The sequence below is a fragment of the Peromyscus leucopus genome, chromosome 14 (genome assembly GCF_004664715.2).
Source record: "Peromyscus leucopus breed LL Stock chromosome 14, UCI_PerLeu_2.1, whole genome shotgun sequence".
NCBI lineage: Eukaryota > Metazoa > Chordata > Mammalia > Rodentia > Cricetidae > Peromyscus > Peromyscus leucopus.
In genome coordinates, this window is record NC_051075.1 from 84369948 (window position 1) to 84396871 (window position 26924).

A 26924-nucleotide genomic window follows, 5' to 3' on the forward strand; every position below is an offset into this window, starting at 1 on the left:
AAGTGAGGCTATAACAGGTGTAGAATGCTATTGGAATGCCATAGGACCTCACTCAGCTGGGAGAGATGGTTGGTACATCCTTACACATGATGAGGATACGTAAGTGACAGTCTCACAAAAGTGGAAGTGTGGTGGTGTGAAAGAAAATGACCCCCAAAGGGAGTGGAACTATTAAGAGGTGTGGCTGTATCAGAGTAGATAGGCCCTTGTTGGAGGTACTGCATCACTGTGGAGGCAGGCTTTGAGATCTCATATATGCTCAAGCTTCACTCGGTGTGATACTCAGTCCACTTCCTGTTGCCTGCAAGGTGTGAGACTCTCAGGTATTTCCCCAGTACCATGTCTGCCTGCACACTGCCTTATTCCACCATGGTGATAATGGAACCTCTGAGCTGTAAGCCAGTCACCCCAATTAAATGTTTTCCTTTATAAGAATTGCTGTGGTCATGGTGTCTCTTCACAGCAATAGAAACCCTAACTAAAATAGAAGTTGGTACCAGGGACTGGGGTGTTGTTTTGATAGGCCTGACCATGTTTTTGTTTGGAGGAATTTGGATTTTGGTACTTTGGGTTAGGAAAACAGTGGAATGCTTTCAGCACTGCTTATTGGGATATATTAGTATGAGCATAGAAGACAGTGGTATTGAGAATGATTTTAACTGTGGGGATCAACAGGTTTCAGAGGAGAAGAATGTTAGTATGTGGCCTAGAGACAAATCCTGTGAGATTTTGGGGAAGAATGTGGCTGCTTTTGGCCCTTATCTGAAAAGTCTGCCTGAGTTTTGGATTAATTCCATTTGCAGAGGAAATCTCAAAACAGCCTAGTATAGACTCTGTCCTGTGGTTATTAGTGTTAACTCTGATAAAGATTTATAATGAAGAGGAGCAAGCTGAGCAAATAAAAATACAAAATGTACAGATTGAAAAAAGGGGCACTAGGAAGTGTAATAGAGCTAAATCTCTTTTAAGGAGATAAATGGATTAAGAAATGAAATAAAGGGAATGGTGACCTCAGGGTGATCCCACCTACCTAAGTTTCCACCTTGTAATAAGGAATTAAAGAGCTGGGTGTGGTGGTGCATGCCTTTAATCCCAGCACTCAAGAGGCAGAGGCTGGCAGATCTCTGAGTTTGAGGTCAGCTTGGTCTACAGACCAAATTCATCAACAGCCAAGCTTAGGCAGTGAAGGAAAACAGAAATCTGATAAAAATGTACTTAAACAAGAGGGCTATGTTACAGCCCCAGCAAGCAGCAGAACTTGGAAGCTTTGGCCATGTGGTTCTGGAGTTAAGGATAGAAGAAAGTTGCTATGGAATTTTCCCTCTTGACTAAGGAAAGCCGGCTAAGGCCAGGCATGTGTCAGGGATGTCCCTGAATGGAGGCCCAGAGAGGCCATTTTGTGAAGCTGTGAAGTTGAAGCCTGGATTGCCTTGGAGACTCTGAGATGTTGGAGATGCCAGAGCTGTGGGATACCTGCTGAGGAGAGCTGCTAACAGGGATGGAACCAATCCAGGTTAGAGAAGTGTGCTGCAGTCAACAAAGCTGAAAGGACTTGGAGATCTGAAGAGCATTTTGACATTAGACATGGAGATGCAGAGTTTGGAGTCTGCCCAGCTGGGTTTCAGTCTTGCTTTGGTCTAGTATTTCTTCACCATGTTCCCTTCCCTATGTTATGGAATGATGTGCCATTATATGTTAGAGGTATGTGATCTGTTCTTTTATTTTAATTTTTGCAGGAGATTATAGTTAAGAGAGTGCCATGAGTCTCAGAAGAGACTTTGGGCTTTGAAACAAGTTTGAGTCTGTTATAGTCTATGGGGACTTTTGAAGTTGGACTGAATGCATTTTTGCATTATGATATGGCTACAAACCTTGAGGGCCAGAGAGTGGAATGTGGTGGTTTGAAGGAAAATGGCCACAAAAGTGAGTGGCACTATTAGGTGGTGTGGCTTTATTGGAGTAGGTGTGCATTTGTTGGAGGAAGTGTGTCTCTGTGGAGGTGGGCTTTGAGGTCTCATATACCCTCAAGCTTTGGTCAGTGTGATACTCAGTCCACTTCCTGTTGCCTGGAAGATGTAGTGTTGTGAGATATTTGTACGCGGTGAGATGTGTTACTGTGACTGGTGTAATAAAAAGCTGAATGGCCAATAGCCAGGCAGGAGAGATAGGCAAGACTTCCTGGAAAAAGAGGAACTCAGGATAAATCTAGGCACATGAGGAGACACCATCAAGTCATGGAATGAGTCAGACATATGGAATGGAAAAGAGGTAAAAGCCACGCAGTAGGATGTAGATTAATAAAAATACGGGTTAATTTAAGTTATGAGAGCTAGTGGGACAAGCCTAAGCTAATGGCCAAGCTTTCATAATTAATAAGACTCTGTGTTGTTATTTGGGGCTGGCGGGGAAAAGAAAGTCTGACCACAATGTCGGACTCTCGGCTCCTTCTCCAGCACCATGTCTGCCCACATGCTACCGTGTCCCACCGTGATGATATAGGAGTGAACCTCTGCACTGCAAGTGAGCCACCCCAATTTAAATGTTTTCCTTTATAGGAGTTGCTGTGATTATGGTGTCTCTTCACAGCAATAGAAACCCTAACTAAGATAGGTAGGCATAGAGGTATTCCACACTGAACAGGATGGGGAGAGTCCCAGAAGAAAGAAAGAACACAATCTATTCAGATAACTGCAGCACTGTATTTTACCAAGGGGAGTATGGATGCTTATTTATTTACTTATTTGAGAATGAATTTTGAAAGGACTGGGGATAAAGCTATTGAAGACAATAACACAAGAATGTGATGTATGCAGTATGAGAGTGGACTGTGCCATAGTCTCTTGGGAAAGCATTTGAAGAGTTTTCTCAAGAGACAGTAAAACTGATATCTTAGAATGGTTAGTCTACAGAGTAAAGAATAGTATAAGATGAAGCAAGATAATTAGCAAGACTGGTTGAGTGGGAGAAAGTGGTAAACTGGCTAATTCAGGGACGCCTTCTGCCTGCCTGAGGCTGTGTTTGTGGTAGTGCCATTCACTTGTGGAATATGTGGAACAGAGAGAATGAAAACACTACAAAAGTGCCTTCACCTTTGGAAGTGTTCAGTTTCAGCTACTGAAGTGTTCTAGTCCATACGATGGGAGGATATGGAACGCCAGGGTTCAGAAGAGCTCTGTCTGTTGCAGATAAAATTGAAAATGTGAGTTAACGAGAAGAGGGAAGCCCAGAAACATGACAGTATGGAATCCCGACTATTAGAAAGAAAGGACGTCTAACAATGCCACATTTTACAGGGAGGACAAGGTAAATGAGGATGTTGGTGTCCACCAAGTTCCGGCTCCAAGGCCCCAATGGTACTACTATCCATCTCTTAAACAAAGGGTACCCAAACCAAATAAATTATATGTTGGTCTTTCTGGAGTGATTGTTTTATGTAGATGAATTTCTAAACAGTCTTATTAAATAAGAAACACAGAGCCAAATACAGAGGTAATAGTCGAAGAGATCAGAGCAAATAGCCACGACTAGCCTTAGCTTACCATCAGCAGTAGCTTTCACACAGGGAGAGTTTCTTCCTGCCTGACCTGTGCTTTTATTGCCTTCCTGTTCTGCCTTTTCATTGGCTCTAAGCCCAGCCACATGACTTCCTCATCACTGCCTGTCTATACAGACCTCCAGGTCTCTATGGTTGGTATTAGGATTAAAGGCTTGTGTCACCACGCTTATCTGTGTCCTTGACCACACAGAGACTCTGCCTGCCATGTGATCAGATTAAGGGTGTGGGCTACCACCGCCTGACTTCTGTTTATGGCTTGCTGACCTCTGATCTCCAGGCAAACTTTTATTTATTAACATACAAATAAAATATCATATTTCAGCACAAATAAAGTATCACTACATTTCCCCTTTTTATTCTAATAAAAAGAAAAAGTTATAACTAATATAAGAAAAACTATAAACAATAAGTATAATAACTAAATAAAGTATATACAAGCAATAAATACCTCAACAATGTTTTTGTTTAAGCCTACATTTTACTCCTTTGTTCCTCTCGTCATATTCCTGAAAATATTATTGTCCTTTCTTAGTAATTCCATTTCCATCATTAATTCATATGCTTGTGATAAACTGAAACTATTATATCTTTGTAGTTTGAACCTCTGTCAAAGTTGTAAGTGCGCAGCAGACTTACAGGTCTTTAAATCCCATTACTTTATTTTGGCCATTTCTCTGTATGTTCATGTTTGAATGGCCAGCTGTTGTCTCAGTCATAGCATAATGAAGCATATCTGTTTATATTCAAGTAAATAGTCTACATAAGAGATTCTTAAATATCCCTAATTGTGCTGCAACAGATGAGTAAGCATAAGCATATTTATTTTATCACCCCATCGTACATAAGCTCCTCTTTGATGTGATGGCAGTAACTGGTGGGGAAATAATTCTTGGTTAAATAAACTGGTGGCGTGGAAAACAATAGTGTCTAGACAGATATGCAACTTTCTTAGTTTCTAATTGTTATCTACACTAACAGGCAACGGCAAGATTATCTATGTGTCAGAACTATGACAATATTACCTCTTAAAAATAGAATAATGCACTTAGAAACAGGAACATTAGCCTGTGAGAAACTGAAGAAAAAAAAATGCCAACCAGCCTCCTGAGTGATCCTTCATAGGAGAAAAGTGCTACCACGATCCGTGCTCAATTTTGTTGTGTGATATTTGAACACATTGTCAAACCCCAAGACTATGTTAATAAAATCAACCCTGGATTGGGGGTGGAGCCAGTAACTAGTTGACAGGAATTAGCCATAGATAGTGTGGAGGAACCAAGAATATGGACAGAGAGACGCACAGGAAGGAGTAGGGAGGGGCTTGGAATTTTGCAGTCTTTTGGTTTGGGATGGTTGGAGAGATTTCTCTTGCTGGATCTCTGGCCAAAAAGGAAGGTCAGCTGGTTGCTTCTTGGCCTCTCTGAGCTAGCAGGTTTTCACCCCAACATCTGACCCCTGAGTCTTTATTGGTAAATAAAACGACAGAGACTTAGTTATAAAGTACATTTGGGAGTCACAGCAGAGCCGGTGCCTACAGGGCCAGATATCCCACCAGGCCGCAGCCTTAGCAGTGGGTGTTGACTGTGGGGCTGCAGATGCTAAAATATCAGTAGATTCAGGTTCAACTCCTAAGTCAACAGAAAAACAACACAATTTATGTCTGAAAATACCTTAATTAAAGAGGTATATTTTTATCTTTTCCTCAAATTCTTAAAGTCTATACTAGCTTAAATTTTTTTATGTTTTATTTTTTATTTATTTTATTTTATTTTATTTTTTAGGATTTGTTATTTTCATATTATGTATTTGGGGTTTTGCCTGTATGTTAGGATAGATACCACATGTGTGTATTGTCTGTTGAGGCCAGAAGAGGGCATCAGATCTCCTAGAACTTGAGTTACAGATGGTTGTGTGGCCAAGCAGTTGCTGGGGATTGAATCCTGATCCTCTACCACCATGATCTTAACCACTGAACCATCCTCCAGTCCTCAGTTTAAGCTTTTATAGTGGTTTAAAACTTAGGATGTTGGGGAATAAAACTCAGAGGACTATATTTTCTTACATTTAATTTAAGAAATTAAGAAAAACATCCACACATATTTAAGCCACCTGTGTCTTAAAAACATTTCTACTATGGTATCAAAACTTAACTACTTCTAGATTTACTAAAAACCTTTACAAAATTGTTCACTGTTGGTTCTACTTAGATTAGTTTGTAAGGACAGCCCTTTAGTTAGCTGAATACCTTTACCATTGCTGTTCAGTCCTCCCAGAATGACCTTCACTAACCTCTACCTAGCTTCACATGTTGCTTTTCAGAGTTGCTTCTTCCAGAAAACTGGTCCACATTTTAACAGTTACCTTTTCCTGGGAGACTAGCTCTTTTGTTTGCATTTAAGGCTTCCTGTTGCTCTCCTGTCTTAACTGCAATGCACAAAAGCTTTGTGAGCATTTGTGATTCCAGGCTGAAGGACTATTAAAGTACCAGGGAGAAAATAGAAACAGTGTTAGAGATAAGACTGGATCTGCCTGTTGATCTGCCAGTGCTGTTTGGGATCGGTCCTGCTAGTTATAGGGGTAGAAAGCCAACCCATTTCATCATGTTCCAGACTCTAGTTTCTGATGGGTAACCAGGAGAGAGGAAAAACTGAGGGCTATGTCTTCTCAGTCCCAGTCAGCCTCTATTTAGATATTCACTAGAGCAACCAATACCTCAACTGCATGTGCTTGGAATATAATAGTAGTTTTTTATGTTGAATAAACTGTATTTTAAATTAAAGTTAAGCTCTATAAAAATCATTCTTTCAGTTTTCTGTGTACTTGAGTATGTCAGCCTGCTGATATATTAAGTCTAACCATTTGATTGCATTATAACATTGTTGTTATCTGTAAGACACAGCAAAGACCATGCTCCTTTACAAAGGAGTTAAATTGGGGTAGAGCAAAATAAAAGTGAAGATTGTTTGCCAGGTGAGATGAGTAAAACATTGAAATATAGAGTTGTAGAGAAAACCATGTGTTACTGAGGAGAGCAATGGGTTACAGCCCTGGGCACAGCATTGAGTAACAGGAGAAGAGACTTGAAGTTACTGAAACTAAATGGAACAATCCATTATCCTCTAAAGGGCCCTTTCAACAGCTCACCAGGTGTTTGGGAGACTTAGCTGAGGGTCCTTGCTGGTCTCCTTGGGAAGTTGTGGTCTGAACATTAGCCTCTGCAGCCCTTCCTGGACTGTGGCATTCCTTCTCTAAGGCCAGCAGGTCCCTTAGTATTAACAGTATGCAGTTGCTCATTTTCTGTGAATATAAACTTAATGATTTGCAAAGGAGATTAAGTCCTTTCACTATATTCTTAAGGCTCCTTAGCTGGGTAGGGTGGTGCACCTTTAATCCCAGCACTCAGGAGGCAGAGACAGGTGGATCTCTGAGTTACAGTCCAGCCTGGTCTTCAGAGTGAGTTCCAGGACAGCCAGGGCTACACGAAAGAATCCTGTCTTAAAAAACAAGAAGAAGATTCCTGCTGGCATAGCTTCTGGCGGGGATACCTTCTCTTTGAATGCTCCTTTTCCTCCCTCAGGTGACTCTTTTTACTCCCTAAGTCTCAGGAGATGCTTTTGTACCCACCCCACTGTCTTTCAGTGAAGGAGCATCCCTTATGCTGGATAATGTCAGCAAGACATATAGGTTTCTGCCTCAGTGGAGCATCTAGCTCAGAAGACACGCAGCAGCCACATTATTCAAAATAATTAACGAGATAACTGCCAGGTGTTTAGGATCAGACCTGTTTGTGTCTCGCTTGAGCAGCACTTTCCCTTTTGTGCTTTGTGGAGAGAAAAGAGGATCAGTCAAAACTCTTTCCCTCCTGGCTCAGAACTGAGGAAGCCCTCCCAACCCTGCCACATGTAGGGCACATGTCCTCTCTGCCGAAATTCGGAGAATGTAGTGAGTACAGTGACCTCATCTACTTTATGTGGACAAAAGGGCTAAGCTACTACCAAATTATCCTGCAGTTCTTTTTCACTGCTCATCTATCTTCTTCCTGCACCTTGTCGTTCCGAGTCTTAGATGGTCTTTTAATAAAAAACCCGGAGCCAGATATTGGGGTAAAAGCTGAAACATTAGAGAAGCAGAGCGAGCCACAGCCACCACCTATTACCTCACCAACTCCATGAATCCTCTGACTGAAATCCTCTGAGTCTTCACCCAAGAGGATTGGCTAAACTGTCTTAGTTCCTATTTCCTCATGTATCGGGGACTGTGGGGGTCCAGCCCCTCAATAGTCCCCTCCCAAGGTCCAGGAAGAATCTACAACCAGCTGATAATTAATCTTTGATGAGAAGAAATGAATCTATGTACACGAAACTCCTTAGTCCATATACTTTATTATTCTGTGACAGTTACAAGCTTATATTCTGCTCTCATATTTAGGTCATCTTTAGCCTGATTTCTCTCTACACTTGTCTGCAGTCCCCTCTAGGGTCTGTCTTAATTCCTTCATCTTGTTCTGCCCCTTCTAGGTTCTCATCCATCTTGTTCCTTCCCATATCATCTCCTCTCCCATCTCCTTCTCTGTCCTGTTCCTCGCAAGTTCTTACCCGTCTAGTTCTTCCATACTCTTTTCTTCTCTCTCACTCTCTGTGCCCTGGAAAAAAAGCCAGGCTTCCAGGGTCAAATGGAGGGGTGGTAAGAATCACATTGAGAGGCAATAACCATTAATTATCATTTGCAACCCCAAAGGGAAGTGACCAATGGGGAAATGAATTAACTAAAGGCTAAATTCAGGTAATATCTAAGAAGAGGGATCTTATGTGCTCAACTATTATCTTAAACGTGATTGGTAGAAAATGTTAAGAATCTATAAGTTGCTAGATCAATGGGAGAAAATAAAACTGTCTTCTTTTTTCCTGTGGCTCCTATCTGTTCAAGCTATCTGCCGTTTTTTTTGCAGGGTGGGGGAAAGTGTGCTCGGTCGCTAGGCAACCTTTGTACAGCTAGATGCCTCTGGTGATAGTTAAAGGGAGATCTGGAACCAGAGGTAAGGTTTGGGAAAGGAGGAAGTAAAGCTTAATTGACACATCCGCCAGGCCTTCTCAAACAGGTAGTCTGGATGATTAAGTCTGTTCTTAGAGAGTACAGAGGTATCTCTGATAAGGTACTTTCCTCCATCTGGGGATGGATCTGGCCGGATGCTGCCAATGATGATAATTACAGGGAGGCTTGAACTGGGGTTCTGGCTGAGCATAGCTGTCAGCACAGAAAGTTATCTAAATATTCCTAGAAGTGGTTAGATAAGGAGTTAGAGGTCTATAAAGTTAGTAAGGTTGTAAGAAAGGAGGGTCCGAGCTAAATTGTGTAAAGCTATTACAGAACATCTACCTGACCTAGGTGGTGTCTCCTTGTGGAATTTGTCTTAGATCAGGAGACTTGCATGTGGACTGTTATTACTGCTAGTCCTTGAAAGTGGCCAAGGGAGATATCTAATTCCAGAGAAATCCTTTCCTAAGGCTGTTCTCCAAATACCTGGAATGTGTATGTCCAGAGAGTGATCAGTCCACACTGTCAGCCCTTCTTAGGGGAAAGTCAATTGGGAAAACTATGAAGGCACACATGATTTTCATAAGAGAAGACAGCTGATATATAACAAGCCAAGTAACACCAAAAACTCCTTGGGATTTGGCTTCCTCTGGAGGAATTCCCTGCCTCCTCCAGGTAGTGACTTTGCCATAACCAGCTGAGTTCTTATGATATGTTCCTGCGGCCTGCAGCACTCTTGCCTTATATACCTTTCTCTGCCTTGATGTCACTTCCTGGGATTAAAGGTGTGTGCCACCACTGCCTGGCTCTGTTTCCAGTGTGGCCTTGAACTCACAGAGATCCAGACGGATCTCTGCCTCCCAAGTGATAGGATTAAGGATGTGTGCCACCACTGTCTGGCCTCTATGTCTAATCTAGTGGCTGTTCTGTCCTTTGATCCTCTGGTAAGCTTTACTGGGGTACACAATATATCACCACAACCCCTTCTACTTTTTACTGCTCATCCCGCTGGTTTCCTTCCCACCACATCCTTGGAAACTGTGTGGTGTTATATGGTTAGAATACACTGCTTTCTTTTTTCCTGAGCTATTTTATTTTGAGCATTTTTCTGAGTTAGAGAATGAAGGCTGAAGACCCTGTGGAATACATTTAGGTGTAGAAAGCTAGAGCTGAGGTGGGAAAAGCTGACGTTTATTCTCCAGGAGCAAGTTTGGGGATCCAGTTTCTGCACCATTTTCCATCTTTGCCTCTTTTCTATCTCTGATTCACAGTGAGGCCTTCTCTGGGAGGTCATAGCCCAGGCAGCCATTGACAGGATGCCAGGGGGTGTTCATAATCTACATCTTGGTTCCATTTGCAAAAATTTGTGGCATTGTGAAAGAGGAAAATCCTAACGTAGAAGGCAATGCTACAATAATGAACCTTGTACAGAACGCAAAATGCAAAGCGTTCATCGATTGGTACTTTACTTTGTTGCTTTTTTATTTATTGGAGCAAACACAAGGTATTTATACAAATTTTCCTGTGGTCACTCATCAGTTCTTACTTCCTCAGTGTCCTCTCCACCTCATTCTTTCCCCCATAAATCACCTACCTATTCATGAACATTTTCAGACTCCCAACTCCCAAGGTTGGGGAGAAAGAGACCGATTGCCTGCTCACTATTGTGTAACTGTCAGGAGAGTCTCGGGCATTGAAGAATCAGCTAAATCAGAGTATGCACTTTCAAATGACATGTGTGCCAACCCGTAGGGAAAGTGTGTCAGTAAAAACAGCTGAGCAAGCTTCCTTCCTCAGGAAGCCTATGCCTGGGCCACTGGGAAGTAATCCTGGGTGGAGTCTCAGGGTCTAACACATTAGCACTCTTGCCTTCGAGTAAATGAATATAAATTAAATTAATTTGAATGGCAAATCTGCAATTTAACCTTGAACTCCCATGTTTCCCCTTTAAAGTATCATTACCATAATATATTCAGGTACACACACACACACACACACACACACACACACACACACTCACACACACACACACACACACTCACACACACACACACACACACACACACACACACACTTAAGAGGTTGTTCCTTGATGAGAAAAGAACTCACTCACTATATATATACATATATATATATATGTATATATATTATTTTTTTTTAAATTGCTGCCAAGCATGGATTTCTTCAAGACTGTGTTTATATTATCTTGATAATAAGTATACTTAGACTTACTGTTTTTTATGTTTCTCTTTAACAACTTTTAACGTAACTTTTTCTCGGTTCTTTGGGAACATCATGCACCCCAGTCCTACTCATTTCCCAGTCCCTCCGTATCTGCACTTTGTAGTGTCCCCTCACCAAGAAAAACTTAAATAATAAAAATAAAACACAAAAAATACAAGTAAGAATATTAATTAAAAAACAAAAACAAACCTCAAAAGCAAACAAACAAACAAAAAAAGCAAACAAACAAAAAACAACAAAAAAAGCAAACAGACAGACAGACAGCACTTTTCCCTTCCATCTTTCCTGCCTCTCCATCACTCTTCATTTGTCTCAGTGGCACTGGGAGCTGCAGTGTGTCACGCAGTGCACTCTTTTGTCTACACAGCTTTACTGGCAAATGTTCACTGTGTATTCTTTTAGAGGATGGGCTTATACATTCACACTGGGTAGGTCATCAGCATATATGTGCTGAAAGTTTGGAAGATAAACATGGTTAAGGACTCGGGATTTTAACAGTGTTGCCTGTTCTCGCTCTGCCTGCCCTATGACCCGGTGCTACTTGCTTTTACCTTGCATATTATCCAAAGTGGCTCCTGTCACTTGCTCAGCCTTCAGCAAGAGTTCATTGTTTCAGAGCAGAGGTCTATTAATGCAGGACCACCCATTTAGAATTCTAGTGCTTCTAGAATGCCTAATGTAAACCAGCATCCTCAGGAATACGTAATATTTAACTATGCTGTCAGAATATCATTACTAACAGTTCACATCTGTGCTGTTTCTGAGTTATTTTTAACGTACCCATAATGGCATATGTACTTCACAGTGTGCACCTTTTGGCAAATAGCCTTTTAAAAAATTTAAATAAAAAGTTAAATAAAAATCACTCTCTTTAAAAAAGTAAGTTGGTATGATTTCTTCCAGATTTTTGGTCTGAAATGCTGCCGCAGTTTTTCTCACATTCTAAGGAAAGAAAAGAAGGCAGTGAGGGTGGAGAGTTTGAGTCTCCTGCAGCCGCTGCCGCGAATGTGGCCTCTTAGCTACAAACGAAGTGCTGCCGTGGTGGCTCCATTTTTCTTACTCTAACATGATTTCTTTCCCTAATGTTTTCTTAGGTGCAGAGAGAGCTAGCGGCTGTTATTGCGTTGAAAGCAAGAAAGTCTGGTGAGTAATCTCTCATGGGCTGGAGGGAGATTGTAACCCTTTGGGGGTATTTCACACTTTCACACATCACCTGGCAGTGTGCACTGAGGGTGTTTCAGGCTGCTTGCTATAAAACGTAGAAAAACCTCGTCATGTCCTGAAGCATTTATAGTCCAGTCTAAATAGCATAGATTTTATGGAAAGCACTTCAAGGTAACATTTTACTCCTCTCCCCTAACTTACTTATTTTGAGGGAAAACTAAAAATGTTTATAGTTCACTGAAACCAGGAAAGAGATCACAGTCCATTGTGAAACAATTAAATTACTTTACATTATGTAATATAATAACAGAGAACAAGAAATACTATCATGCTATAATGCTTTTGAGAAAGCTTTGACTATATAGCCCTGGGTTCCCTGGAACTCCCTCTGTAGACCAGGCTGGTCTCAAACTCATAGAGATCTGCCTGCTTCTTGGTGTACTTAAAAGAACATTTTTTTTTTTAAAATCTCAAAATAACTTGTCTAAAAATAATTTATTCAATGATATTTCATAGTAAACATTTTCCCAGGACTGATTATATAGATGTGTCCTCATATTTGTAAGCTCTAATCTATAGAAATGATATACAAAAAGCAAAAGGAGGCTTCCAAATATGTGTTGGAGAACAAAAGCATTGTCTGCTAAAATCTAGCATGAAATGGAGGCTCAGTGAAGTGGGGAAATGCTTGCTTAGTGTCTTAGGGTTTCCATTGCTGTGAAGAGGCACCATGACCACGGCAAAGGTTCTAAGGGAAACATTTAATTGTGGTGGTCGTTTACAGTTTCAGAGGTTTAGTCCACTATCATCATGGCGGCAGCATGGCAGTTGGGAGTATGGCGGCATGCAGCCAGACATGGTGCTGGAGAATTCTACATCTTGATCCAAAGGCAACAAGGAGTGTCTCACTGGGTGTGGCTTGAGCAGATATGAGACCTCAGAGCCCGCCTCCACAGTGACACACTTCCTCTAACAAGGCCACACCTACTCCAACACCTCCCAATTGTGCCACTTCTTTTAGGGGCCATGTTCTTTCAAACCCACCACATTTAGAGAAGGGAGATATTGGAGGCGGCATCTCATGCTGTCCCTCATGTTCAGAGGCTGGAGGTCAGTTCTGAATGCACTGGAACTCAGCAAAGGTGTGACTTGGCTATAGTGCACTAGACGTTGACTTCAGCCAGCAAGATGATGACAAAGGGCATGAACTTGAGGAGTAACCAGAGATGAAGTGTGTTGGCATTAACCGAACCTTTATGTTATTCTTTCTCTAGACACTCTTAAGCTTTGCTTGCTTCTTATTTACTTTTTGAATCAAACACATTGTAGTGCGTGTGCATTTATTATATTCCTGTAACTTTGGTGGTTTTGCATTTTAAAGACACAGAGACCAGATGTTATGAAGGTATTAGAAGGCTGCAAAGAGCATCATGCGGTGTGTGTGTGAGCTGAGCTGTGGGGAGCAGCATTAGACAGTGGATATGTGCAGAGGAGGAAGCCAAGCTAGAGAAAGGACACAGTTTAATGATTGTAAGAGAGGTCAGAAGTCAAGTGACTGCTTTGATCTTGACCCCGTTGGTAGTAAAGAAGGCAAACTTGAAGTCTGTGTGAGTTGTGGTAGGTGTTACATCTTTGAGTGTGGAATTTGATCTTTTAAAGTTTCAATGTAAGTTTGAGAAGGTAAACATAGAGTGACCATTGCCAGCAAAAGAGCAAGAAAGTACAGAGGAGGCTGAGCATGTGGGCTGACGTGTGCCAGCTGTGTTCTAGGGACAGCAAAGATGCAGAAGGGACTAGAGTGAGTGAGCAAGGGAGAGAGAGGTGGATGTATGGAACAGGAAGCAGGAGCTGTGTATGCACATAAGGAAGGCTTGTCTGAAGTTAGGTGTGTGGCACCTCACCATCTCAGGAGGCTAGGTTGCCTTCCTTCCTAGATCTGTGGAGGTTGGAATCTGAATACAACTTTGCAGCTTTTTAGGTCCAAAAGTGATCCCTCACACACATGAGAATGGGGACCCAAGTTCACGGCTTTTCTGGAAAGTGTTTTGCTGTTGTTTTTGTTTGTCCAAACGCAATCTTACTATATAGTCCTGACTGTCCTGGAACTCTCTATGTAGACCAGGCTGGCTTCAGACTCACAGAGATCTACTTGCCTCTGCCTCTCAAATGTGGGATTAAAGCCATAAAAGCTGGAGAGCAGTTTTTCAGAGTATTCTATCATCCCCAATCCCTTGTCCCTGTCATTCTAGGTTGGAGGTCTAGCCACAGGATGTCAGCAGGGATTAAGGGAGAGGGGTGTGCATTGATTGCTTTCTCTCTCTCTGGTTTGTAAAAAGTCTCATATAGCCTAAGCTGGCCTTAAAATCACGATGTTACTAATGATGACCAAACCCAGGGCTCCATGTATGCTAGGTAAGCTCTCTATCAATCCAACTATATCTGCAACCCTTATATCATTTCCTTTAATGGTAAGGAAGTAGAGACAGTCTGCTGTGGAGATGGTTTAGTTGGTAAAGTGCCTGCCTTGCAAACATAGACCCAAATTGAGATCCCCAACAACTACTTAAAAAGCTGGATGTGGTAGTTTGTGCCTGTAATCCTAACATAGGGAGGCAGAGACACATAGATCCATGGAGGTCACTGGGTTCAGCAAGAGACTCCGACTCAATAAATGAGGTGGGGAGCAATTGAAGAAGACACCAGACATTGATCTCTATCCTATACACGTACACCCATGTGTGCACACTCCCATGCAAACATATTCATGTCACACACACAGACACATACGCACACGCGCACGCGCACACACACACACACACACACACACACACATACGCATGCATGCACGCACGCACGCACACACGAAGAAAAAGAAAAGGTAGAAATAGTTCTTAAGTTCTTATCATGGGTTTATGAAGTAAAATATTCAGTGAAATGTGTTCAATGGTGTATATTACTTTTCTTTTTCATAATAAAAATACTGTTTTATTTTTCTTACTATTAGAGAATGCTCATTGAAAGAAATTTTATTATACATTCATGCTTGAAGAAGAAATTGAAAAATCTCCTATCCTCTCACCAATATCCATATTAATCTTTTGTTGTATATATTTCTACACATTCTTCCACTAACAGGTAAATATTACTACATATTAATATATAGATTTTGAGGTAATTATATATTTATACATATTTGTAATAAACGATGGGTATATCCCAAACACTTTTAAAAAATATTTTTATTTATTCTACATGTGTGTGTTTTGATGACATCCAGCCCCCACTCCCAGCTCATCCCAGATCCCCCACCTCATGCCCCTTCTCACTTTATGTTTTCTTTAAAGCCGCTCAGTCTATTTGGTGCAGCTGCTGTGTGCGTGGGTCTCTGGAGTGTGGGCAGCCTGTCTGGGGCTGCATCCCTGAAGGAAACGCACGTCCCTTCCCCCAGCACCAAGTGTTCTTCAAGGTGCAGAACCATAGTGAGGAAGACACTGACACACATCTCTGTCTTCACAAGGCTCCTTCATGATCCTCATTGATAACTTCCTGGGTTTTCATCTGTAACCCCCGGGTATCAGCATCTGGTCTCCGTTTCTATTAATCATGTCAAAAATACTGTAGGAATGGAATCAGAATATGTAATCTTTTGGAATTGACTTTTCACGGGTATGGTTTTCTGGAAAACTGTGCTGGTTGGACACCAGTAATGTGTTCTCTGCTATTGCTGACTAGTATCCCATAGCCACGGTGTATTTTAAGAATTCAGCTATTCAGTGATTTCAGGTTCATTTCCGGTTGGGGGCTATTATGGAGCTCCTAAAAGCACTCATGTACAGTGCAAAGTTTTATGCAAAAATAATATTTTATTTTTCTGGAATAAATGTCTAAAATATGATTTCTAAGTTTATGGTGGTTTCATGCTAGGTTTTGTAGATTTGAGAAGTTGGTAAAATATTTCCAGAATGACTAGGATATTTTCGTTCTCACCAGCAATGTGATCCAGGTTCTTGGTTTGCTTGTTAGTGTTTTTGTTTTAGAGATTGTGATAGGTGTACAGTGATATCTTAAGTCGTTTTAGTTTTTCTCTCCTCAGTGATCACAATAGTGAACTTACTTTCTTGTACTTTATTTTCCAACAAGTGACACAGTGAAATGTGTGATCGTGCCATTAACTGTTGTTCCGTTTCCATGTTTCTTGAAATAGCCTGGATATTCGTCCTTTACTAATACTTGGTGACAAATATTTTCTTGAAGTCTTATTCATCCTTTCAGAGAGAAAAGTGTTTAATTTATATAAAGTTCACCTTATTAAGCTGGGTGTGATGTAGATGTCTACAATCCAAGCACTTAGGAGATTGAGGCTGGAGAATAGCCAGCTTGAGGCCAGCCTGGGCTGCATAGTGAAACCTTGTCTCAAGAACCTCCCCCAGAGGGAGAGTGTCAGTGTGCTTTAAGCATGTGACCCTCTGATGGGCTGTCAGGGCTCCAGTGCATGGCCCTGTCATGCTGGCCTCTTTAAGTGGACTCGTGGGCTTAAAAAGAATTCGGGAAGCGGATGGAAAAGTGATGATGGGGGACTGTGGGAGGAGCTGGGAGGGGGGAGTTGGGTGGGTTTGATCAAAGCACATATGCATTATAAAATCATGAAATGTTAGATAAAACTCCCACCCCACTAAAAAAGGGGGGGACTACAGGGAGGGGAAGAAGAGAGGGAGAGAAAAAACACAAGGAGAAAGAATGGAGTGTACTTCTTTTCTGGGTCATTTTTGGGTAAGTCTATGAACACTTTGCTTAGGACTCAATCCTAAAGATTTTTTTTTGTGTATCTGCTATTCCCTAAATGTTTTATAATTTTATGTTTTGTGTTTAAGTCTTTGATCTATTCTGGGTTGGTTTGGTTTAATGTGTGAGACTTTTGCTACAGTTTTGTGTGTGTGTGTGTGTGTGTGTGTGTGTGTGTGTGTGTGTGTGTGTTATTTTGTTCCTCTGAAACTTCTAACAGTTGTTGAAAAGATAACTCTACTTTATTGGGCAACTTTTTTATCTTTGTAAGAAACAATTCCTTGGTGCACTTTTGTGTGTGTGTGTTTCTAGTTTTTGCACTCCACTAGACAAATGTCCATAGCTATCTGTAAATCAGTTTCCATGGGGCACTTATGTCAATAATATAAACTCAAGCAATCATTTTGATTAACTGAACATACTGTGCAACTTGTTTAAGCCATTCGGTGTGGTTGTTTTTGTTTTTGAGACTGAGTCTTATGTGTCCTAAGCTGGTGGCAAACTCACTCGTGTGCCAAGGATAACCTTAAACTTGGTATCCTCTGCTTCTACCTTCTGAGTGCCAGAATGACAGGTGTGCAGCACTGTGCATAGTTTCAGAGCATTGTGTGCTAGGAAAGCTTTGTACTAAATGAGCTATGTCCCCAAACCTACATTTGAGTGATCCTCCTCCAGTATAAATAATAATAGAAAGATGAAAGCATATATTCTTTTTTGTTGTTGTTGTTTACTTACTTTTTTTGGTTTTTACATCCTGACCTCAGTTTCCCCTCCTTCCCCTCCTGCCAGTCCCTTCCTCCCACTCCCCAAGAAGCATATATTCTTGAATAGATTTTTTGTCATTATCCTTGTCCAATTATTTTCTTAAATAAGTGACTAAAATTAGACTAGCCAGGCCAGTAGGTTTGGGCAGTTCTACAGTTTTGTCTTTCTTGTGCATGGCGGAAAACCACTGAAATTTGTTTCTGTATGTGGTATGAGGTGGAAGTTTAGTTTTATACACACACACACACACACACACACACACACACTCACTCAGATTTAAGTATTGAAGCTTTATAATAAGGCTTCTGGATGAGGGCGCAGTAAGTACTTACTTTCCTTATTCTTAGCATGGTTTTAATTTGTCAAGTTTCATTAAGACCTCTACAGGCACTGTAACAAGAGAGAACTATTTGGACTGGAGACACAGCTCATTGTGAGAGCACTTGCCTTACATGCACAATGCTCTGGGTTTGATCCAAAGCACTATTTAAAAAGAAAAAAGCCCTGTGTGCTACACCTGCTCATCTCTTCCTCTGGCCTCATGACCACTGCACCCCCTCCCTGCTTTCAGCTGTCTGGTGCAGAGTTTTGCCTTTGCTGGTGGTGGGAATTACACAGTATGTGGCAATTTCTAACTGGCTTCCTCTGCCTAATAGCATGCATTTCAGATATTTTTTTTTTAATGCTGAGCAATGCTCTGTTGTCTGGATTAGCATAGTTTATCCATTTGCCAACTAAAAAGTATCTCAGTTACATTCAAAGTTTAGAAGTTGTAAATGATGCTGCTTAGACATCTCTGTGTTTAAGTTTTCACTCATTTTAGCTGACCGCTAAAAGGTGTGTTTGCTGGGTCCTGTATCAGATCAGGTTTAGTACCACGTGGTCCTCTAACGTGCCTGCACCCACAGTGAGAGCTCCCATTGCCTCGTTCAGCTAGCTCAATGACGTTTTAGATCGGGACCCTCCTTGTGTTGTGAGTTCTCCCTCCTTTCCGTTGCACTTCCTGCCGCTGCCGTCCTTTGCAGTTCTCCACCAAGGGCGAGCATCTCTTCTTGAGCTCATTGCCACCCATGCAACTTCTTCCACGTGACGCCCAGTCGGCTCTTCGGCCCATTTTCTAATTGGCTTGTTCTTTTCCTCTCCGCTGAACTTGAGTTCTTTGTCTGATTTAGTAAGAGTCACAATCAAGTATGTCGTTTGCAAATATCTTCTCCCAGTCTGGGGCCTGATTTTTCATTTGCTCAATGGTGCTTTGTATTTTAACGAAGTCCACCTTGCCAATTATTTCTCTCATGGGTCATCCTTCAATGCTGTATCTAAAAATTACTGTCAAGCCAAAGTCTTAGATCTTCTCCGTGTTGCCAGCTGGCGGTTTTATAATTTTGTGTTTTCTCTTAGAGTTGTGGTCCATTTTGAGTTCTTTTTTGTGATGGGCATAAATAAGGTCAAGATTCACTTTTCAGGTGACTATCCCAGTGTCTCAGCATTGCTTGTTAAGAAGACAGTCTTTCCTTCATGAACGCCTGCTCCTTTGTCCAAGATTCCTGCCCATATTTATGTGGGTCTGTTCTGGGTTTCATTCTGCTCCGTTGGCCTGGGAGTCTGTTCTTTCATTCAGTACCATACCGTCTTGATTACTGTAGATCACTCCATAGTAAATCTTGAGATCAGAAAGTATCAGACCTCCAGCATCGTTATTTTCCTTCAATATTGTGTGGCCTCTTCTTGGTCCATCCACTCTCCATGTGAAATTTAAAATCAATTGACCAGCTTTCATATTTTCTATTTCTTCTGGTTGACATGTTTTTTATGTGAGAATTCTATATTTTCCCCGTGTTAAACTGAAATTAATTCCAAGTTTCTTTTTAAAAAAACATAGGCTCTGTCCATGATGACTGTTTCGTCCCTACTGTTCCAATCAGTGTAACTCCTTATGTCATTAGTCATGGCTCAGTAATACAAAAGTGAGTAATATCCATAAGACTTGAGCAGTGCTGCTTCTATTGTGTTCCTGGCTTTAATTGAATATGATGCTTTCTGATTAGGAAACTAATATGAATGAAGAAGATTGTTTCAGAGAAAAATGAAGGTAATTCTGTTATAGTCCCCCAACTACAACAAGTTCGGGAAGCAATCAGGAATGAAAACAACCAGTTGTATGTTGTCACAGTCAAGAATCCTGTTGTCTCACTTGACACTTAAAAGTAGCTAAAAAATAGCAAGGATAGGGCACAGAAAGCTGAAATCTCAGTTGTGTCCTCCCCTCCCCCCGGTTTTTTGAGACAGGGTTTCTCTATGTAGTTTTGGTGCCTGTCCTGGAACTCACTCTGTAGCCCAGGCTGGCCTCGAACTCACAGAGATCTGCCTGGCCCTGCCTCCTGAGTGCTGGGATTAAAGGCGTGAGCCACCACTGCCCGGCCAGTGTTCATTCTTTACCTACTTCTAACCAGGCATCCTGCTGTCTGCAGAGACACGGTAAGGCATGAGGAGAGTGAGCAAGAGCGAGGACACATTGTCCCTTTCTGTTTTCAAACCATTGTCTATATTTCATAAATAACGTATTACTGACTCAATGCCCATCTGATGAAGGCAGCGTTATTATTGTGGAGTTAAGGGGTGATGTTAGAGTTGCAGCTGCAGCCCGGTGCCTTCTATGTGAGCTTCTTGTTCTTTTGTTGTTACATTATTGTGGGCACAGTTAGAGGCACTGTGTGTTGCAGACAGGCTGGGCAGTCAGCACTGTGTACCCACTGCAGACAGGCTGGGCAGTCAGAGCACTGTGCACCACTGCAGACAGCTGGGCAGGTCAGGCACTGTGTACACTGTGCAGACAGCTGGCAGGCACTGCCCACTGTCAGAGCACTGTGCACCCACTGCAGACAGGCTGGGCAGTCAGCACTGTGTACCCACTGCAGACAGGCTGGGCAGTCAGAGCACTGTGCACCCACTGCAGACAGGCTGGGCAGTCAGAGCACTGTGTACCCACTGCAGACAGGCTGGGCAGTCAGCACTGTGTACCCACTGCAGACAGGCTGGGCAGTCAGCACTGTGTACCCACTGCAGACAGGCTGGGCAGTCAGAGCACTGTGTACACACTGCAGACAGCCTGGGCAGTCAGAGCACTGTGTACCCACTGCAGACAGGCTGGGCAGTCAGCACTGTGTACCCACTGAGACAGGCTGGGCAGTCAGAGCACTGTGTACCCACTGCAGACAGGCTGGACAGTCAGAGCACTGTGTACCCACTGCAGACAGGCTGGGTAGTCAGAGCACTGTGTACACACTGCAGACAGGGTGGGCAGTCAGAGCACTGTGTACCCACTGCAGACAGGCTGGGCAGTCAGAGCACTGTGTACCCACTGCAAACAGGCTGGGCAGTCAGCACTGTGTACCCACTGCAAACAGGCTGGGCAGTGAGCACTGTGTACCCACTGCAAACAGGCTGGGCAGTCAGAGCACTGTGTACACACTGCAGACAGCCTGGGCAGTCAGAGCACTGTGTACCCACTGCAGACAGGCTGGGCAGTCAGCACTGTGTACCCACTGCAGACAGGCTGGGCAGTCAGCACTGTGTACCCACTGCAGACAGGCAGGGCAGTCAGAGCACTGTGTACCCACTGCAGACAGGGTGGGCAGTCAGAGCACTGTGTACCCACTGCAGACAGGCTGGGCAGTCAGAGCACTGTGTACCCACTACAGACAGGCTGGACAGTCAGCACTGTGTACCCACTGCAGACAGGCTGGGCAGTCAGCACTGTGTACCCACTGCAGACAGGGTGGGCAGTCAGAGCACTGTGTACCCACTGCAGACAGCCTGGGCAGTCAGCACTGTGTACCCACTGCAGACAGGCTGGACAGTCAGAGCACTGTGTACCCACTGCAGACAGGCTAGGCAGTCAGAGCACTGTGTACCCACTGAAGACTAGCTGGGCAGTCAGCACTGTGTACCCACTGCAGACAGGCTGGTCAGTCAGCACTGTGTACCCACTGCAGACAGGCTGGACAGTCAGAGCACTGTGTACCCACTGCAGACAGGCAGGGCAGTCAGAGCACTGTGTATCCACTGCAGACAGGGTGGGCAGTCAGAGCACTGTGTACCCACTGCAGACAGGCTGGGCAGTCAGAGCACTGTGTACCCACTACAGACAGGCTGGGCAGTCAGAGCACTGTGTACCCACTGCAAACAGGCTGGGCAGTCAGAGCACTGTGTACCCACTACAGACAGGCTGGGCAGTCAGAGCACTGTGTACCCACTGCAGACAGGCTGGGCAGTCAGCACTGTGTACCCACTGCAGACAGGGTGGGCAGTCAGAGCACTGTGTACCCACTGCAGACAGCCTGGGCAGTCAGCACTGTGTACCCACTCCAGACAGGCTAGGCAGTCAGAGCACTGTGTACCCACTGCAGACAGGGTGGGCAGTCAGAGCACTGTGTACCCACTGCAGACAGGCTGGGCAATCAGCACTGTGCACATACTGCAGACTGACTGCTTTCACTATCTGGATTTCAGGACTCAGAGTCAGGGCCAGGCCTGAAGGTAGTCCCAAAGCCAGATCTTCTGCAGGCAGCCTTGAGTTTTCCCAACCTGGGCTTTGGCACATCAGCTAAACTTCCACTCTTGGCTAGAAAGTTTCAGTATTTTGAGGATAAAGCTGCAATTTGTGAAAAGATTCTAGTTAAACTTTTTTATTCCTGGGACTAGAAAAGAATAAAGTGGAAACTCATAAGCTGTACAAATCATGGACAGTCCAGTGAGGATGCAGGCATGCAGGTTTTATTATTTCTTTGAATCATAATATAAAAAAGTCTATAAATAGGAGAAGGAAGCCAATATTTTGTTTTGTTTTGTTTTTTTGAGACAAGGTTCCTCTCTGTAGCTTTGGAGCCTTTCTTGGAACTTACTCTATAGCCCAGGCTGGCCTCAAACTCACAGAGATCCTCTTGCGTCTGCCTCTAGAGTCCTGGGATTAAAGGCATATGCTACCACCACCCAGCTGGAAGCCAATATTTTACATATGTTAAATTGTTTCTTCTAGCCTTATTTTTTTTTAATTTTATAAATCATCTTTGAACCCTGTGTATAAAGAATATCTTCTGCCGTCTTTGAGTCCTGTATTCCAGTTTAAATAGGTATTTCTGACTCACGAGGGTTTTGGCAATCTGGTTGCTGTTATTTGCCACGAGGTTGACCTGATGATCCCATTTGGCTGTGTGAGTGGTTTTAATCATACAGAGTCTATGTGAAAGTTCAGCTTTGCAGGCCTACCATTAGCTGCACTCACTGGTTACTAGTAACACGTTTTAGGACAATTTAATCAGTTTTTCTTCCGTGTATGTATAGGTATGTATATATAAGATTGGGAAAGTTGCAGGGTGGCAGGACGCTTCGGTGCGGGCTTGAGTTCTGACAGGAGAAGAGTCAGAGTCTGCTGTAGGCACTACAGAGCAAGGAAGAGATTTGTGTTGTTTTGTTGACAATATCCTCTTTTAATACTGCACTGTATTTAATCTAATTCTTTTATAAACATGGAGTTAGTTCTTATTTAGAAGGCTGTGTGACAAAATGGATTTTAGAGTAGATTTTAGTAAGTTAAGGGCCAGCACAAAAGTTTTATCTCCAGCACGTTTTATCTTATAACTTCTTGTATCTTTCTGATAGGATGTGGTAATATTTTGTTGAAAAATGGTCTTAAGACAGAAACGTATCCTAATGTTCTCTTGAGCAGCCTTTCCCTTCTAAGTGATCTAATGAAGAATGAATGAGTCTTGAGTAGCTATGTGAGCGGTGAGAGGCCAGAGACACCGCTGTGTTGTTGCTCCCAGCAGTCAGAAGAGTTTCTCTCATCTTTCAGAGCCCTGGACTCAGGCCCAACGGGGATCTGTAGCTTTGATGAATTAAGAATTTCGGAACTAGACCAGACGTGGTGGTGCACACCTTTCATCCCAGCCCCCAGGAGGCAGAGGCAGGCAGATCTCTGTGAGTTCGAGGCCAACCTGGTCTACAAAGTGAATTCCAGGACAGCCAAGGCTGTTACACAGAGAAAAGCTGTTTTGAACGCCGTGCCCCCCCCCATACAGAGAGAGAGAGAGAGAGAGAGAGAGAGAGAGAGAGAGAGAGAATTTCAGAACGCGATGCTGTGAAGCAGAATTGAGACTTTGTTAAAGATATTTTAGTGCAAAGGTACTCATGAAAAGATTAAGAATACATCCAAGAGTATGATGTGGCCTCTTAAAGAGGACCAGCATTTCAAGTGTCCCACTGGTGACTGTGTGCAGGATTTTGGAAGCTTTCTAGAATTTCATTGTCAACCAGTTTTGTGGGACCTTACCCCTCCCTGTACAAGCTCCCCCATTTGATGACTGAGATACAGAAGTGCATCGAATGAGATTGCAATCAGCTGAGATAAAGCCCGGAGCCACCAGAGCTGTACGGGACATTCAGGACATGCTCTCCTTATGAATGGGATCGCTGGTGAGATTCTTAGAAAACTGTAGGTTTACAGCTGAGAAGGGAGAAAGGCTTTAAGAGTTTTTAAGTTTGCTGAAAATGTTCTTGCTGCTGAGGAGTGGCCTCAACCAGACTCCAGGGTGAGGGGCTCCTTTTCTGCCTCACATTCCTATAAATAATTAATAATACTTCTTCCTTCCTTCCTTCCTTCCTTCCTTCCTTCCTTCCTTCCTTCCTTCCTTCCTTCCTCCCTCCCTCCCTCCCTCCCTCCCTCCCTCCCTCCCTCCCTCCCTCCCTTCCTTCCTTCCTTCCTTCCTTTTTCAAGACAGGGTTTTGCTGTATACCTTTGGAGCCTATTCTGGAACTCGCCTCGCTCTGTAGACAGGCTGGCCTCGAACTCACAGAGATCCTCCTGCCTCTGTCTCCCGAGTGCTGGGATTAAAGGAGTGTGTCACTACCACCTGGCAAATTTTACTTCTTTCCATCCCGTTTCAAGTATACGACATCTGTTGGCTGCATTTTAAGTATTCAGAAGATTATGCTATTGTTAGTGATATTTCAACCATGTCAATCTTCCCAAGACTACCGCCGCTCCTCTCAGGGCCGCACCTCTGTCCCCTCAGAGTTGACTTTTCTCCATGGCTTGCTTCTTCCCTCCCCCCTTCCCCCCACCCCTTCTCTCCACCTTCTTGGTTGTGCTTACCAGAGCCCATCCCTCCGACCTGTGGGTAGACTGGCCTTTCTGAATTGCCTTGTTAACACCACTGAACCACTGAACATGTTTTGGTTTTGTTTTGAGGATGTGGTCTTTGTCAGCGAGGAGAATCTTTCATGGTATTCGTTTGGTCCTAGAATAGCTGATATAACATCTTGTCTTCTCCACTGGTGGATTTGCCTGGCACAGTGCTCACTGTGGACTTCCCTTCTCCAGTGCCTAGTTCCTTCTCCTAACTTTCCCAGAGATGGTTCTTCTGTCCCAGGCATGCTTGTAATATGTCCATTCTCATCTTTACCCCGGACTGGGAAGGCGAACAGTGGTTGAAAGCTTGTCTTTCTTTTTCTTAGTGTCATGAAATCACACTAAGAGGCTTGAAGCAGCGACTCTCAAAGCAGTGTAAAGTTGAAGGATGCTGGAAAAAGTAAGGCTCTTAAATCAAGAAAACAATCGCACCGACGAAGCCCAGCAATAATTGGAAATTCATGCAGCTGACACTTCGTACTTTTTTTTTTTAAGCCTCCCACTGGGATACAAAGAAAATTGCCTTTTAAAAAAATCCCATGACACTGTCCTTTGTAATTAGAGCTATTAAGTCGAAATGATAAATAACCATTCAATGGCATACTCTAAAAGAAAATAGCCCTCTGCACTGATCTCTTCAGAATAGCAGGAGACTCGAAGGTATTGAGTACCAGAAGTCGGACTCCTTTAACCCCAAGGATTGTTAAGAATTAAGTAAATTACAAAGCAAAACAAGATGCTTTTCTTTACATCTTTCAGTGTGGTCATTTCCACTGAGATAGTAAATGAAACTGATTTGGCAAGGAAGCTAGTAAATAACCGTAACAGTATGTGCTCCAGATGGCAGGTCTTTGAAAGCCTGCTTTAAAACAAACAAACAAACAAACAAACAAACAAACCAAGCACTACAGAGCACCTTGGTGATGATGTGTAACATTTACTGTGCCCTACAGACACAGGTAATTAAATTACTTGAAATGCCAGTTTGTTCCTCTTGTAGAGAATTGGATACTGGAAGAGAGCTGGGCAACTGTGGCCCCTGTCCCCAGAACACGGAGACCTGTGGAGAAGTTGTTTTCTGGTTTGTGTGGTTCAGAACAATGTTGTGATTGCACGTGTTTTAAACACATAGGTCAAACCTGAGAAACAGTGTCTTGGGGAGAGAGCAGAGAGGTGGGCACAAAGCTGGGGAGAGGCAGCCAAGGGGGAATCAAGTTTTCTGGTTAAAACCTAGGACACAGCTTCTGCTTTGCAGCTCCTGGGAGTGTGTTTTGTGTAATGCACCAAAACGAGTATAATGAGAATGCCCTGTGCATAAATCCATTATTAGTTCTACATCCAAGGTCAAACAAAAGTTAATGACCATTTGCACACCAGAGAGCTTAAACTCCCTTTTTATTTCGTTCACATAATGACAAAAAAGGAAAGCAATTTTATATTTAAATTGACTTAAATTTCAAAGTATAAACACAGAGGTCTCCTGGTACTTTTTTTCTTGTTGTTAGTGAAACTTCCTGGCAAATCTCAACTTTCATAAAAAATTAAGTCCCATCCCTTTCCAGTTCCCCAGTGTGGACAGCTTTTTGTTTTTTGTTGAACAACCCTGTTCTCCCCATGCTGGGTGAGTGATACCAAATCAGACGCCAGCAATGCAATCAGGGCCACTTTGTTTAATGATTTAGTCTTGCATTTGTTGAGCTAATTAGCTGATTGAAGCAACTAATGGGTGTCTTTAATACACTGTTGACTGGGCAGCTTCTCCTTTGCAGCCTGCCAGCTCCTTTGTTCTTGGTACTCTGGGGAGTGGGAGCTTCTTCCCCATGAACACATGATATATGGCACCCTGCACTGGGAGGCGGGGCCCCAGAGGCCATTATGCTAATTACCAGGTGCCCCAAAGAGGAAGTGCATCCATTTACAACCCTGTGTCTGACTAATTCTGGACATCTAAATAATAACATATTTGGTGGATCACAGGCCAGGGTGGGGATGAAGATTGTCTGTTAGAATTTATAATTTTGTGACTACGCTTGGTATGCCCCTAAGGTATTGAGTAAAAGCAATCCGCAGATGGTTTAAAATATTAAACATGAAAATCTTTAAGGAACGATTAGAAGAAAATGATCACATAATTAAAAGGAAAGCTGTATTACGGCTAACATCATCTCTCTCAGGTACTAAAATATTCCTTAA

At 42.9% G+C, this 26924-nt stretch overlaps 1 protein-coding gene across 2 annotated transcripts in view; it reads left to right on the forward strand.

The window, feature by feature from the left end:
• The window catches only part of Rapgef5 (Rap guanine nucleotide exchange factor 5), a 235315-nt gene that overhangs the window by 73308 nt on the left and 135083 nt on the right, over positions 1 to 26924 (forward strand). For both annotated transcript variants that reach the window (XM_028880927.2, XM_037210915.1), the window contains exon 7: positions 11929 to 11977. In XM_028880927.2, coding sequence (XP_028736760.1) covers positions 11929 to 11977 — 49 coding nt within the window. The remainder of the gene's footprint in view (positions 1 to 11928; positions 11978 to 26924) is intronic.